Raw genomic sequence first — 15,468 nt, 5'->3', positions numbered from 1 at the left:
GGAAAGTGTGGACAGGATTTTAGTCTAAATAGCAGCCCAATCCTATCCACACTTTCCTGAGAGTAAGCCCAATTGACTCTAATGGGACTTACTTCTGAGTAGACCCGCATAGGCTTGGGCTGCCAGCCAGCTATTTTCAACCCTTTTCATCACACAGCACACTGAGAAGGTGCTAAATTATCAAGGCACACCATCAGTTCTTGGACAACTGGCAAGGCACATAGCAGTGCCATACAAGGGCTCACATCCCCCAGTCCCCCCATACTAATATATGACCCTCCCACAAACTCCCAAGGCACACCTGCAGACCATTCGTGGCACACCAATGTGCCACAGCCCACTGGTTGAAAATCACTGCTATAGGCACTGTGTACCACTTTGTGGGCCCAATCCTATCCAATTTTCCAGGGCCAGTGCAGCCGTGCCAATTGGGCGTGCACTGCACCCTGTGTTGGGGAGGCAGTCACAGAGGCCTCCTCAAGCTATTGGAACATTTGTTCCCTTATCTCGGGGCTGCATTGCAGATGCACTGGAACTAGAAAGTTGGATAGGGTTGGGCCCTGTAGCTGGTCACCCTAAACATAATCTCTCCACAGAAGTGATGGTGGAGATCTTCCTTCTTCCACATTTAAGACTATCATCAGAAATACAAAACTGTTCTTGCTGGAATAAGCCCTTGATTATTCCTTTTTCCACATTCAATAGCAAAGGCTGCTGCAAACTTCACAGTACTGTTTCCCAGTGCCAGTGCAACTGTGCTAATGGGGTATGTGCTGCATCCTGTGGGGAGGAGGCAGTCACAAAGGCCTCCTCAAGGTATGGGAATACTTGTTCCCTTAATCTCAGGGCTGCAAAAACTGCCCCAGTGCTGGAAAGTTGGATAGGATTGGGTCCTCACACTCTAATGCTGGCAAGAACCTACAAAAGATGGTGCCACAATAAATCTATTGGTTTTTGAGTTGTCACAAATCTCTAATGATTTTCATAAAAAGCACAATCCTAAGCATGTTTACTCAGAGGCAAGTCCCATTGTGTTCAATGGGGTTTACCCTGTATTATATTTAGGAACACACACTTACCTGGGAACAAATCCCTTCCGGAGCAATAGGGTTTATTTCTGACTGTTGGCAGAGTGACTTAAGCCCTCTTCTGCAATCCCCAACTCACTTGAAGCCCTACCCTGAGGCTACCCAGGGAACCTACCCTGAGCCACTGGGATAAGACAGGATACACAATGAAAAATTATTAGTTTATTTGACTTATGTAACTTTCAACTTGAACACCTTACAATATAGTTTTCAAGATCTCAAGGTGGCAATTTTCAGAGAGTTGCAAAACAGTTTTTGTTTTGGTTATTTTTTGTTTTATTTGGTTCCCCCCATATGTACATATGTTATTAAGCTAAGAAAGAAAGCTGATAATTCAAAAATGGGACAAAACCTACATGTTCATAGACAACACTGTAGGCCAGATCACATGGCGATTTTTTGCAAGCCCATATGTTGGCATTCTTCAGTCTTGAAAGACTATAGTATCGCTCTCTGAATGGTGGTTCTGGAACAGAGTGTCCTCTCCAGTGCGTGAAGCCTGGGTAAAATAGATATGGAGGATAGACTGTTACCCATGCAGCAAATCCCCCCTCTCCACGTCGCTGAAATGGTCCAATGGAAAGGCAGAAGCCAATACGGTTGGTTCCAGCGGCCTCACAGGAGTTGCCAGAACATGACTGTGTTCAGCCATGAACTGCCTCAGGGACTCTGGCTCCAGATTTTGCCTCAAGGTTGACTCCTGAAGCCTTTTCCATAACTGGATGTAGCCACAGGCAGTGGAGGTTTGGGATCAGTTTTCCTTCTCTCAGATGAGCTGCCTTCCTGGGCTATGGAGTCCCATCTACCCGGTGTTTAGTTGCCTCTTAAGACAAGTACAGCCAAACTGAGGGCCTATTCTTATCCCCAGCCCCCAGGGGATTGCAAGCCCACATCAACATGAATTAGTGTGTTCAGCTACTTGCATGTGGGAATGCTTCAACTGCTGTCCCAACCTGTCCCAACCACCACATCTTGGATCAACCCCAACCTCTCAAGCACTTTTCAGCAGTGCCTTCAAGAGGGACATAAAGTTTCTTTTGGGCCCCTTCCCAATGGGGGAAGGAAGGGGCTCAGAGTAGAGGGCGGTGACAAGGGTGGGCAGGACAGCAGTAGGGATGGGGCAGAACTGGGCAGGGGGAGGGTGGCAATAGTTGGAAAAGTCTTTAGAGCCCAGATCTACAGGGCTTCCCAATTCAGAGCAGAGGTTTACCTGCCCACGCAATATCAGCAGTTACAGTGATATGGAGAAGCGAATGCACTCCAAAATCTCTCTAAAACCTTTTAAATATATAAATTCACTGCAGAAAAATTGGCATCATCATAGTTAAGTACACACTAGAATGCAAAGTGTCCTGCTTGCACCAAAACTTACTTCTGCAGCTGTGTCCCTGAGCAACTCCTACATGGCAAAGGGATCTACATGCAGAAGAGCTACTGTAGCAGGCCAGTTTCCTCCCAGATTTGACACTTTGTTAAAGAGTGTCATGGTCTGCATTCCTTGGCCCAGCACAGCAGCAGCAACAGCCAAGCACCCAGCATCCCACCCCACGTGGGCAGCAGGTCTAGGTGAGATAGGAAAACATAAGACCCCAGGAAAGTTCTGGGGCCCTTCTTTGGCTCCTGGGCCTGGGTACAAACGACCCCCCCTGCTTCTCAGGACCTGATGAGCAGCAGGCTGGAGGATTCAGGCTGAAGCATTTGCAAGGCTGCAGCTGCTTCTGGTCCACAAAGTGGGTGGAGAGCAAACACGAGCTGAGGAGTGTTGCAGATGAATGGACCATGAATGGTCTGAAGCCTATCTCAAAGCTCCTTGGCCACCCGCTCCAGCAGCACTGGAAAAGGCGGCTTCTGCTGGGAGGCCCACACTGTGGGCCCCACAGGCTCTTTCCCACTTAAGCGAGAGAGCAAGCAGGAGGCGCAGCTCTCCTCTCCTCTCCCCAGCCCTTTCATAGCCGTCTGCCACTCCTGCGCCTTGTACGGAGGCGGAGAGCGCGCAGCAAAGGGGTGTGGCTCAGTTCGGCTCGCTCTTCCTCGGCCTTGGGAAGGAGACGCCTGCCTGCCTGCCTGCCTGCCCGCCCCACAGCCCCAGCTTTGTGCGGGCTCACTGCAAGGGGGAGGCGCTCTGTGCACGCTCAGAGACTCTACGGCTCCGACTGCTTTCCAGGGCTCAAGCGCCGTTCCGGGCTGACTGGCAGGGGCGCAAAGATGCTCCCCCGGAGCACCTCCGTGCGCGCCACAGGCCTGCTTGGCAGCACTGCCCACCGCGCCCTCGGCTCCGATTGGCTGGTACCTGGGAGGAGGGGAACTATTTTCCCAGAGCCCTCGCCTGGCAGCGCAAGGAGCGGCGGGTGTGCTGAGGCTCCTTCCAGCACCTTCCATGCGCGGTCCCCTGAGCCCTCCCCCCGTGGAGCTCTTCGGCGTCTGCATCCTTTAGTCTCCCGCTCGCGTTCCCGCCCTCGTGTCGGACGCAGCTGCCGGCACTAACAGCAGGGGGAGTCCTGCCCAAGAGCCCAAACCTGTGCCTGTCTACTCAGAAGTAAGTCCCATTAGAGTCAATGGGGCTCACTCCCAGGAAAGTGTGGCTAGGATGGCAGCCTAAGAGCCCAATCCTGTGCCTGTCTACTCAGAAGTAAGTCCCATTAGAGTCAATGGGGCTTGCTTACTTACTTACAAGGGCACCATGATGCAGGTCTCTTGTTAACTGGTGTGCTCCGTGGGGCGTTTGGTGGGCGGATGTGAGATACAGGAAGCTGGACTAGATGGGCCTATGGCCTGATCCACTGGGGCTGTTCTTATGTTCTTAAAAGTCCTCCTTTTCCCTGTGAAGCATAGCCTTCTTGGTATTAATAAATGACATGTAATAAATTATGGGTAATATAGTTTTCAATTTAATAAGCAGCATGGTGTTTAAATTAACCACATGAAATCAATATACAAGCTTTTATTTTGTCATGTCCTACATTTTTCTTGGGTGTTCTACATTTTGGGGTCCTCTTTTGCAGTTATGAAATCTTTGGGATGGAGACCATCCCAGCTGTCTTCACCAAGCCTTCCCACTGGAGCAGGCTTTTTATTTTCTAGCTGATTCCAAACAAGGAGCCTAGTCATGCTTCCTTTCTGAAACTCAGGATGGAGACAAGGGATTTTATGTTTAAATCCTGTGGCTTACAAATGTGTGGCATGAGTGACAAAGAGATGTGTGTACGTGCGCACATTTGTAGGACATAAGGGTCATTTTATGCTGAAGTGACTGAGGGCCTAATCCTATCCAATTTTCCAGGGCCAGTGCAGCTGTACCAAATGAGGCATGTGATTCATCCTGTGGTGGGGGGACAGTAGCATAGGCCTCCTCAAGGTATGGGAACATTTGTTCCCATACTTTGGGGCTGCATTGGAGCTGGAAAGTTGGATAGGATTGGGCCCTAAATGTGGTTGGATGTGGCAATGAGATATTTTGTAAGAGATCAGCGTTTCTCAAACTGTGGGTCAGGACCCACTAGGAGCCAATTTCAGGTGGTTCCTCATTCATTTCAATATTTTATTTTTAATATATTAGACTTGATGCTACCATGATATGTAACTGCATTTGGGGAAATGTTACAAACCTGTACTTTTAACAAGCTACTATGTATATTCTTTTAACAATGATAGTAAATGGGACTTACTCCTGGGTGTGGGTAGGATTTCTGCCTAGGATAGTTAAAAAAAATTTCCTGCTTAATAATGTCACTTCTGGTCATGAAGTCACTTCTGGTGGGTCCTGACAGATTCTCATTCTAAAAAGTGAGTCCCAGTGCTAAATGTATGAGAACCACTGCTTTGGACAGTAGGAGGTAGAATTCCCAACTCTTCCAAAATATGACAATAATTAGGCCCTTAATGTGAGCAGAAATTTATCTGTTGACTCTTACACAAAGAACTATTTTGGGCAAGGCAGTTTGATGTGTATCAGCTCAACATCCTTTCTCTAATAGCAGCTTAGGATGCCCTTCTATTTTTTAAGTTGGAAAGCAATATTTCATATGTGTCCAGAATCTGATAAGCTTGTGCAAGATGATTTATTGTTTGCTGGAATAGCTCACTTGGGATGAGGTACCTTGTTCAAAACAAGTTAGTGTGATCTTTGCACCTGGTCCTTAGGAACCTTGCAAGCTGAAGAGTACTACTTACTGCACTACATGTGCCCTCAAACATTCTGCCAATTTATTATGAAAATGCAGCCTGAAGACACCTGCCTGCTCACCTTGCGTAACTACCTAACCAGAATTGTCCAGCTGTTTTCTGGAAGTTTGCCCAAAAGATTGTACAGTAAAATTACTTTTCTGACTGAGGTGCAGATCGGTCCTGAATCAGAGGGGTATACCCTTGGGCATGAAGATGCATGTGTGGAACACCTGCTGAAATGAGCATGAGACATCAGGCTGCATTGTTCTTTGTGGCACTGTGTAGAGCAGGGGGTGCCCAACCCGACCCCGGGGCCATTTGTGGCCCTCAGGGATTCCCAATCCAGCCCGTGGGGAGCCCCCCCCATCTTCAATGAGCCTCTGGCCCTCCGGAGACTTGCTGGAGCCTGTGCTGGCCCGACGCATGCAACTGCTCTCAGTGTGAGAGTGACTGTTCGACCTCTTGCATGAGCCATGGAACAAGGGCTCCCTCCACTGCTTACTGTTTCATACAGTGGCAGCGAAGGAAAGGCTGGCCTTGCTTTGTGCAAGGTCTTTTATAGGCCTTGGAACTATTGCAAGACCTTCATTCATTCATATATGTTCCATCCATTTATTTATCTAAATTTACTCAAATTTAAAATGTAAATTACAGATCCAGCCTATTTATACATGGATTTTGACTCAACAGAAATGATTACTGCAAATGAGAAGGAATGTGCTGATCCCTGGAGGAGAAAAATGCATCCCCTTAAAATCAGTTAAAAAAACTGAACAGTCTTTTAACAATAGCCTCCTTAATGAGAGAGAGAGAGAGAGGGCAGCTGGCTGACAATCCATAAATCCTTCTCTCCCCAGCAGACCTCTCCCTTTCCCCTGAGCACGTCAAAGAAAGGTGATCACTTTGCATTGGTGAAGGGAGGGGCTGAGTGAAGCACCTTTGTAAGTGCTTGGAGGAGGACTGATTGATGGATTGTCTTCTTAATGACTCTTAACTTACATAGCAAAGGTCAGCAAGGCTGTTTTTAAATCATGGGAGCGAAGACACTTTGTTTTTTAAATTGATTTGATATAGTGCATTTTCTTGAGTGCTTGGAAGGGAACCCATGCAAATAATGAGGCTCAACCTGTAATTCTTTTTTTTTTCCTGGCCCTGGACACTGTCAGAGAGATAATGTGGCCCTCCTGCCAAAAGGTTTGGACACCCCTGGTGTAGAACAAATTGATCAAAACATTCCCTTAGAGCAGTGTTTCTCAAACTGTGGATCAGGACCCTCTAGGTGGGTTGTGAACAAATTTCAGGTAGGCCCCCATTCATTTCATTTTATTTTTAATATATTAGACTTGAGGCTACCATGGTATGTGACTGCCTTCAGAGAAAAGTTACAGATTTGTACTTTTAACAAGTTACTATGTATATGCTTTTAACAATGATAGTCAATGGGACTTTTCCCCTGGGGGCTAGGGATAAGAATAGGCCCTCAGTTTGGCTGTACTTATAAGAGGCGACTAAACAGCCATCGGGTAGTTGGGACTTGTTGGCCTGGGAAAGCAGCTCATCTGAGAGAAGGAAAACTCTGATCCCAAACCTCCACTGCCTTGTGGCTACATCCAGTTATGGAAAAGGCTTCAGGAGTCAACCTCCGGGCAAAATCCGGAGCCGGAGTCATGGCAGTTCATGGCTAAACACAGTCATGTTCTGGCAACTCCTGCGAGGCCGCTGGAACCAACCGTATTGGCTTCTGCCTTTCCACTGGACCATTTCAGCAATGTAGAGAGGGGGGATTTGCTGTATGGGTAACAGTCTATCCTCCATATCTTCTTTACCATGCCTTTGCGCACTGGAGAGGACACTCTGTTCCAGAACCACCATTCAGAGCGCTACACCATAGTCTTCCGAGACTGAAGGATGCCAACATACAGTCAATGGGACTTACTCCTGGGTAAGGGTGGGTAGGATTGCAGTCTAGGATTGTTAAAAATGTCCATGCTTGATGATGTCACTTCTGGTCATGGCAGCACTTCTGGTCGGTCTTGACAGATTCTCATTCTAAAAAGTGGGTCCCAGTGCTAAACGTTTGTGAACCACTGCTCTAAAGGGATTTATTCTGAAAAATTTAGTGTTCCTAAATGCCTTATCTACATTGCAGTTGGCTGTGAAAAAGTGTTCCCTCTAATCTTCACCTCTCTGTACATGGAGCCCTAATAGAGATGGTCAGGAGCCACACTGGAGCAGTCAGCAGTGACATTGCCAAGCTCTGGAACATGAAAGCAAAGCTGTGCAGGGCTTTTGTTAGGGCTGTGCAGCTGCACAGCTAAGAGGGAATGGTGCTGCCACCAAAGCAATGGCTGACCTTGCAGCTATGCCAGGGTTTGTGTGGACTACTGAAGAAGCTAGCCGTGGTTCAGTTTTCAGTATACCAGTTTCATGGCATAGATCAGTGGTCCTCATACATTTAGCACCGGGACCCAATTTTTAGAATGAGAATCTGTCAGGACCCACCGGAAGTGACATCATGACCTGAAGTGACATCATCAAGCAGGAAAATTTTTAACAATTCTAGGCTGCAATCCTACCCACACTCACCCAGGAGTAAGTCTCATTTACCTCATTATTAAAAGAATATACATAGTGGCTTGTTAAAAGTACAGGTCTGTAATATTTCCCCATATGCAGTCACAATACTAATGTAGCATCAAGTCTAATAAAATATTGAAATGAATGGGGACCCACCAGAGACTGGCTCGCAACCCACCTAGTGGGTCCCAACCCACAGTTTGAGAAACACTGACGTAGATAACTTCAAGAAGCACAGTATACTGGCTTCCTGAATTACAGACTGCTGTGTCAGTGCTTTCATGTAGGCGCAGTATATCCTTTGCTTTTGCACAGACACAATAGTGCTGGGCTGGCAAAAGCCAGCCATTTCAACATATGTTCTATTTTTGGAGGTCATCTGGAGTGAGAGGAAGTAAGAATTGGAATATGTTAACAAACCTGATTGAATTTCTCAGGATTTAAGCAAGGGTTACAGATGGATGACAAAGTAATTGCCCTGGTTCATATGTTACCTGGTATATCTCCTCACATGGTACAGGAGCAGGCACACTTCCTGCCACTGTGCAGGTGACCTTGCTTACACAAAGCATCCCACAATACTGGAGGGTTGCCTCCCATGTGCTCCTGTACATAGTTAGTAGCTCAAGCTATGAAGGTGTGCTTTGCATTTACATGTCTCTCTTTTGTCTTGTTACTTGAGTTATTCTTGCTGCATCTCAAATTAGGGGCTATATACACATCATCTTGTCTCTTCAGTTCATGGATATGTGCACTTTTGCCTATGAAAACTCCTGCCATTGTAAACGGACTGGTCTTAAGAGTGCCACTAATTTTTTTTAAACCATCCTATAGCAAAAGAATTTGAAATATGAATGGATAAAATAGAAGTGGTAAGCATTGGGACAACGATGGAAGTTCAGCTACGGGTTGAGAATAAAGACCTACTGAAAATGACCTAAAGCTACTGGACTTAAGGCAACAGCTAGCTGCCATTTCATCATAGAGTGACCTCTGAGACACTTGGTTAAAAAAAAAACTATGCATAGGAAGCACCTTATGGCCTCTGTAAGTGAGTGAGTAAGTTTATCTGTCTCCCACATATTCTCTTGCCTTGGCTGTTTTGAAAAGAATGAACATGTTCCTAACCCATTTTTGCCCAACATTGCATATATGCAACAGGGATCAAATGTGTACACCTGTGGGCCAGGCAAAAATGGGTTTAAGATGCCTGGGATCACACAACCATCAGGCAGAGGGTTGATGACCTATTAGGCCCCTTCCAACTCTATGATTCTGACCCAGCATCCTGCACAAGGAAAGTGAAGGAGGCTATGCAAGTAACTAACACTATTCCATTGGCCTCCTTTGATACATTAGGATAAAATGATTACATCTGCAACGGAACTACTTCACTTGAAACCCTATCCTTCCCAAACCTGAAAAACAAACCAACAACCCCAGAGCCTGACAATAATAATGTTCTTTTACTGCAAAGTAAATAATTGGTAGCTGAAATTACAAACACTGTATCTTTCCTTTGGCATTATTTTGTAGAGTTGTCAGGCGGTAGTTGCAGTATCACTGGGCATGCAATACGTAACCAAGGCCTGTAGGTGGCACTCCAGCTCCACCTTGGTATTGAGAAGACATGTCCTTAAACCATTTTTGCCCAATGTTGCATGTACGCAACAGGGATCAAATCTGTACAGTTGTGGGCCAGGCAAAGTGGGTTTAAGATGCCTGGGATCACGCAACTATGTCTAAGAACAGATGGGGATCTGAGAGACTCATGGCTTCTTGTGGTGCACACAAATGTTTCTTTTGTCTGACTGATAGTAACTTGAATATTCTTAACCCCTTCCCCAGCCACTGTACCACTTTTTCCTCCCCAGCCAACGTTCTAGGTCAACAATTGCTTTTGTCAACTAAAGCATTTGGTTTAGGTTTTGGTGGGGCGAGAGAGAGTAACTTAGAACCACTTCTGCTGTAAATTCTCCTCTGCTACCACCACTCCCTTTCCTCTGCAGTGGAGAAGTGATGGCAGGCATTTCAAGATCTAAGTTGGCTGCCAAATGTTTAGTCTGACTTTGATGCCTCTTATTCCAGGTCTTTGCAAACCTCCAAATATATTAAGAGTTCCTTGTTCAGTTCTGTGATTTCACCTCATTAATGTTTTAATGCGCCTTCAGCCATCTCTTCCAGCAGTGCTGTTCTATGTTCTTACCTAAGTGGTGGTCATGGTGCAACCAACTACTCTTGCCATGTCTCCTCTGAAATGGGTCTTCATAATAAGAAACATCACACACTTCAAACTGTGAGCCTTTAGCATCCCATACTCTTTCTTTCACTGACTCACAAGATAAGGTTCCAGGTACTTACTTAAAGTCATCAGTTTTACATGTATAATACACACAGGACTACAAGGGGACAAGCTTGCTTTCATTAAAAAAATGATTATTGTGGTTTTTCTTCCTTCTCTCAACAAGAATTCAAAGCAAATAACTGAAAACCTGAGATAAAAGATGAGCTAAAAAGTGATTGCAACTGTCCTGGGATTTTGCTCTGGTCAAGCAGGGATGAAGCCAGGTCTTGGGCTGAAGGTGGGAACAAGGGGGCATAACATTTTCAGAGAGCACCTCATAATCTCTATTACTGTTACCTAGTGACATAGCAGGTAAATATTTGTAAAAACTAAAGCAAAAGGGCAGTTCCTTGGGGGGCAGGTTCAATCTGTATACAAAATATCAACTGTACATGTATGTATATACATTTACAAGGAGATGGGGCAATTCAGTGGCTAAGAGGGTAAAAGCCACCAAAGAGTAGGTTGACTAAAGCAATGCTGTTTATCACAAAAACTGGCTCAGTTTTTGGAGAGCTGGGACCCGCCTCTACTGTTGGTGTTCCTGCCCTGGTTTCTTCAATAGGTAGATATGTAGAAGGAAACAAAAGAATACTGCAGCAAGGTAGGGCATGGCAGAATGGAGCTCTGGCTGCATCAGTGGCTTCAGCACCTTCCAGTGGCATTGCCATAATGTAGGGATTTTCCTTCCAATATCAAAGTGACTACCACTTGGGTCCACAAACAGTTGGGCTAGGAATCTGAGACAACACTGGTGGGTAGCTGGGGCAAATCCCCTTTCGCATGGCAGTGGAGAGCGCTGCAATGTTAAAAGTTGCAGGAAGCAGACCTTGCTTAGCACGCACGGTAGATGAGTTTGCAGGCCCCACATGGAAGGAGCATGATATGACAGGTGAGGAAAGCTGAACTGGTAAAAATGGAGAGTTATGCAAAATATGACAGTGTTTCTGCAAAGCTGGAGTGAAGTCCTCTTCCCTGGTATTAGAGCCTCTGAACTGACAGTGCCAGTTCTCTGTCCACACAGCATCTGGGGCATCTTCCTTAGATTATGTATCTGAACGGGAAGGAGAGCACTGCTCCCAAGGCCAGACCCAGTGAGAGGAAGAATGCCATGATGGTTCCAGCAGTCTCTGCTTCATGTGGTTGCACTTTCCTGGGAAGAAGGGAGGAAGAAAGAGGCTGATTAACTCAGAAGCATCATCTGTCACCTTTGTCCTCTGCGGCAACACCCCCCTTGTACAAGCACACGGAGATGTAACTGTACTGGTTTCATATTTTCCCTTGCTGCCCCCTCTGCTGATGTGTAAACTTCAAGCACCTCAGGACAGAGATCTGTTACTCTGAAGTGCCCTGCACACCTGGTAGTGCACTATAAATCTGGGAATCCCAAACCAGAAAATGTCACGACTGACCTCATAGCATACTACTAAGGAGGGGTCAAAGGAGAGCAACAGGCGCTTTATGTGCAGTCTCATGTTTTCTTCTGGTTAACATAGCCTTTGAAACCATAGCTGGAGAAAAGACCTTGGGTACTGAAACTGGACACTTGCCAATCAGTGTAGATAATGATATACTGTTGGGCTAGACTAAGTACTTGGAGTTAGTGCAAGGAGGCTCACAAAGGGATGAGGGTGGCAACATCCTTCTGATGACCAAGTTCTTAATCTTCCTCCCTCCTAAGAAGTGTCCAACTCTGAATTATAAAGAGAGATGAATGCCCAGTGCTGAGGCAAGAGTCATTTTACAGCTTCCTGTGTTAGCCATAGGAATGGTATAGGAGCCCCACAAGATTCAGGCCTACTGGAGGATCCCCATCTCCCAAAGTGGGAGCTGCTTCTTTTGTAAAGCACCAGCTCTACAGGATCAGTACTCCATGGCTGGCTCTGTTTTCATTGCTTACCCATACTGTGTATACATGGCTCACGGGTTCCTCCAGTTGGGAGGGAAGGGGAAGACAGGTCAGGAAGTGACTTGGGCAAGAAAGTCTTCTGGGTCAGCAAGTCTAGCAATTATGAGGGGAAAGTAGCTATTCCCCTGGCTCCTTCCTCTAAGTGAGATTGATTTATAAACTGATTTATTTTCCCAATGGAATGTCAAGCAAGAGACAAAAATGATTAGACTCATTAACCTTTGGATTTCTTCCCACCAGAAACTTGAAGTTTAGTATTTTGCAGAGTGTGGATAATGGGGATGTATCCAGCTTGAACTGAGCAAAAGGACCTAAGGAAGATTCAAGCCCTGAGGTAGCCATGCAGTGTCCTAAAGCCCACAGGTGGTTCTCATGGTATGTTTCAACTTGTGGTCACACTACAGGTAGTCTTTTGCTGTGGATAATTCTCTGAGCACATGGGTGGCTATGCTGTGAATCAATACCATACCCCACTTAGGCTAGTGCTTGCCAGCCAGCTCAGTATTGGAACAATCACCTCCTGTACAAGCCACCCACCAGTTTCCATGGAGCAAGAGAAGCAGAGGTTGTTTAGGGTTCAAGCTGAACATTTACTCAGCCCTGTCTTCTCAGATGATACTTACTTGGGTCCAAAACACATGCAGAGGCTGGCCAGGTAACCATTGGAGATGGCGAAAAAGATCATGAAGACAATGTACCAGGCATCATGAACAAAGAAAACAGGCAGGTTCTTCCGGGGCATCACATTGCACAGCATGAAGAGGGGAATGAAGACCGTGCGCAAAATCACCATGAAGGGTAGTAGATAGCTGTCTTTTCCAGGCTGTAGGGGATGGATAGGAGAGAACCATTAGCAAGTGACCAGCCCCAGAATAGGAAAATACAACAGCTTCTCTGCTAACTGGATGCATGTTCTTTCTGCTTGCCAGGGGATGTGGGGAAAATGCATTGGATTGCATTTCACTAATTCACTAAAAATTCTAATTTTAGGTGGAGAAAAGAGCTCCAAATTCTCACTCTAAAACACAGTTGTTTCTTATCCTAAAGAAATTCTCACTATTTTGTGCCCTAACAGATTTAAGACTATACTGGGGCTTGGATTTTTCCCATAGGACATGACTGCTACATACAATTTTCCCCACAAAATATTGCTTTCTGCTACATGTTTCTCTCTGATACACCTGGCCTGGTTTTTCCACACCCCACAATGGGTTTTCCTCAGAAATGCAGTCCAACTCAATTTTCTCTTTTTTATGACATTTGTTTATTGCCAAGATATCCTCTATCTGCTTTATTTAAGGTAGAATTTGGCCAAAGTATAGAATTCAGAAGTCTAGTTTTAGGGAACTTTAGTGTGATTTAAAAGAGATCTAAGAAATGGCTTCAAACACCTCTAGGAGGAGCCTAATAGGACAATCCACTGAAGGTGATGATGACAACCTTTCAAATGGCAGGCAAACACAGATCCTGGGAGGGTGGTGCTAGCAGGGACATATTCTGATTGCTCAGATCACACTTGTGCACTTTTCAGCAGGCCAAGCTGAATGCCACCCTTTGGGCAATGTACTGGGCATGCAAGATGATTGATAATCTCCCCCTTTTGGCAGTCCCAGGCAGGCAGCAAAACTCAGGAGACACACTGACCCCTGATGGGCTGTATTCAGCTCACTATTCACACATTCTCAGGGCTGGTTTAAGTGTAGGAATTTAAGGTCAATTCAGATGTCTGCTGGGTAGACCCAGACTATACACTGTAGAACAGTGTTGTAAGTGCCCCTTTGCTCCACCACCTGAAGTCATCTTTTATGTGAATACATCTCAAGCACCACTAGAATGGCTCCTCCTCTAGCACCACTAGCATACATGTAACATAAATCCAGCCCTTTGTTCCAAGGAGCTTGAGTTGCAGAATTTTTCAAATTGTGTTTTCCTCTCATGCAGACACGCATAACCTTGTTTACTGGTTTGTTCCTGTCTTTCTGAACTGCCTTTCATATCTGGTTCAAATTACATATCACAGAACAATTTGTTCTTCACACACAGTACCAGGCTCCATCTATCCTCTGAGCTGGGACTGTCAGCCAAGATAGTCTTGGCAACTCCCTGCAATCACAGCAACTAGGTGGGTGGAGCTGCTGAGGTCACAAGGGGCATCTAGACATTGAGAGGTTCCTATCCTCACCTGCTGCTTTCCACCAAGATTGGAGTCACACAAATATTCCCCTCCCCCCATATTTTGTTTCTTCAGTCCTCCAACAACCCAAGCACCACCTGCTGGAGAAGAACAACTGCTCCTGCAGTCCTTTATCTTTGTTGAGAGGCAGAGAAGGTGGTCCCTGAGCCCTCTTCTATCCCTTAGCAAAGATGAAGGACTGAAAGAGAAGTTGCTCTCCTCCATCAGAGATGCTTGGGTTGCTGGAAGTTGGGCAAAGGCAAAATGCTGAACAGTAATTTCAAGTGTCAATCACTGACCAATTAAAAACAGCTGCTGGAAACTGAGCTAATGCAAACATAATCCACTGCAGTGCTTTGGCAAGGGCATCTGGCAAAGCAGTGAAAAGATTCCCACATGTTGCAGCATCCAACCTCACCTCCAGTTGCTATTCACCTTTCCAAGGTGAACTTTCATTTCTAAAACAAATCAGTAGGGAAAATAAGGTTCTGGTAGCTCAAAAGTCCCTAAAGGAAACATGTCACGTCCTGACTGGCAATTGCATATCCATCATCTTGCTGAGGACTCAGGCTCTTAGAGCTGAACTGGTCTTTGACTGCCAAAAAAGCTCTGGTTCCTTTTGGGAACAGAGAACACTGGATGGATTTATACTTGGCCATTAAAAAGTTAGCAACTGATCAACAACTCTCATGCCTTCGACTCAGCTGGCCAGACTTTGAGGCACAACAAAATCAGGCAACAGCTTGCTAAGTGAGGAGGCAGTAGGAAAATGGACCTGGTAGAGGAAAGGAGGGGTCCGGATGGTGCATCAGGCTCAAACCACAGACGGATGCACACACAGTCTGTGGCATCAAACTTTCCACAAAGCTGTTTTGGAAACATTCTTTTGCAAGTTCATTGCTCTGCTTGGGATATGGCTCAGAGGGTTGGCAAAATCAAAGCAGCCAATATAGCCAACCAAAAAGAGGCAGAAAGGGGAGCCAGATTTGGATTCCTACCGAGACTTATTGACAGGATCTCACATAGTTGGATACTGACACATTAACTCAAAACATAGTCAGTTATACTAGGGAGGGAAATGAAGGAGGAGAGAGAGTAAGCAGAAAGATTAGGGCTGCTGCAAGGGTTGACGCCCATGTTTCACAGAAAGGCCAAAAGGAAACATATTTCTCACAAAAAGCAGGCTTTCCTGGTGTTTTCTGTACCCTCAGTC

At 45.9% G+C, this 15,468-nt stretch overlaps 1 protein-coding gene across 8 annotated transcripts in view; it reads right to left on the bottom strand.

Annotated features, from left to right (window-relative positions):
- Positions 1–9,276: 9,276 nt before the first annotated feature.
- Positions 9,277–15,468, bottom strand: part of SLC29A1 (solute carrier family 29 member 1 (Augustine blood group)) — an 84,449-nt gene continuing 78,257 nt past the window's right edge. For all 8 annotated transcript variants that reach the window (XM_066618619.1, XM_066618623.1, XM_066618617.1 and 5 more), the window contains 2 exons: positions 12,706–12,905; positions 9,277–11,326 (listed from right to left, as the gene is read on the bottom strand). In XM_066618619.1, coding sequence (XP_066474716.1) covers positions 11,215–11,326; positions 12,706–12,905 — 312 coding nt within the window. In that variant the 3' untranslated portion in view covers positions 9,277–11,214. The remainder of the gene's footprint in view (positions 11,327–12,705; positions 12,906–15,468) is intronic.

The sequence above is a fragment of the Tiliqua scincoides genome, chromosome 1 (assembly GCF_035046505.1).
Source record: "Tiliqua scincoides isolate rTilSci1 chromosome 1, rTilSci1.hap2, whole genome shotgun sequence".
Lineage (NCBI taxonomy): Eukaryota > Metazoa > Chordata > Lepidosauria > Squamata > Scincidae > Tiliqua > Tiliqua scincoides.
The sequence above is the reverse complement of the archived record's forward strand: the minus strand, read 5'-3'. Positions and strand labels throughout refer to the sequence as shown.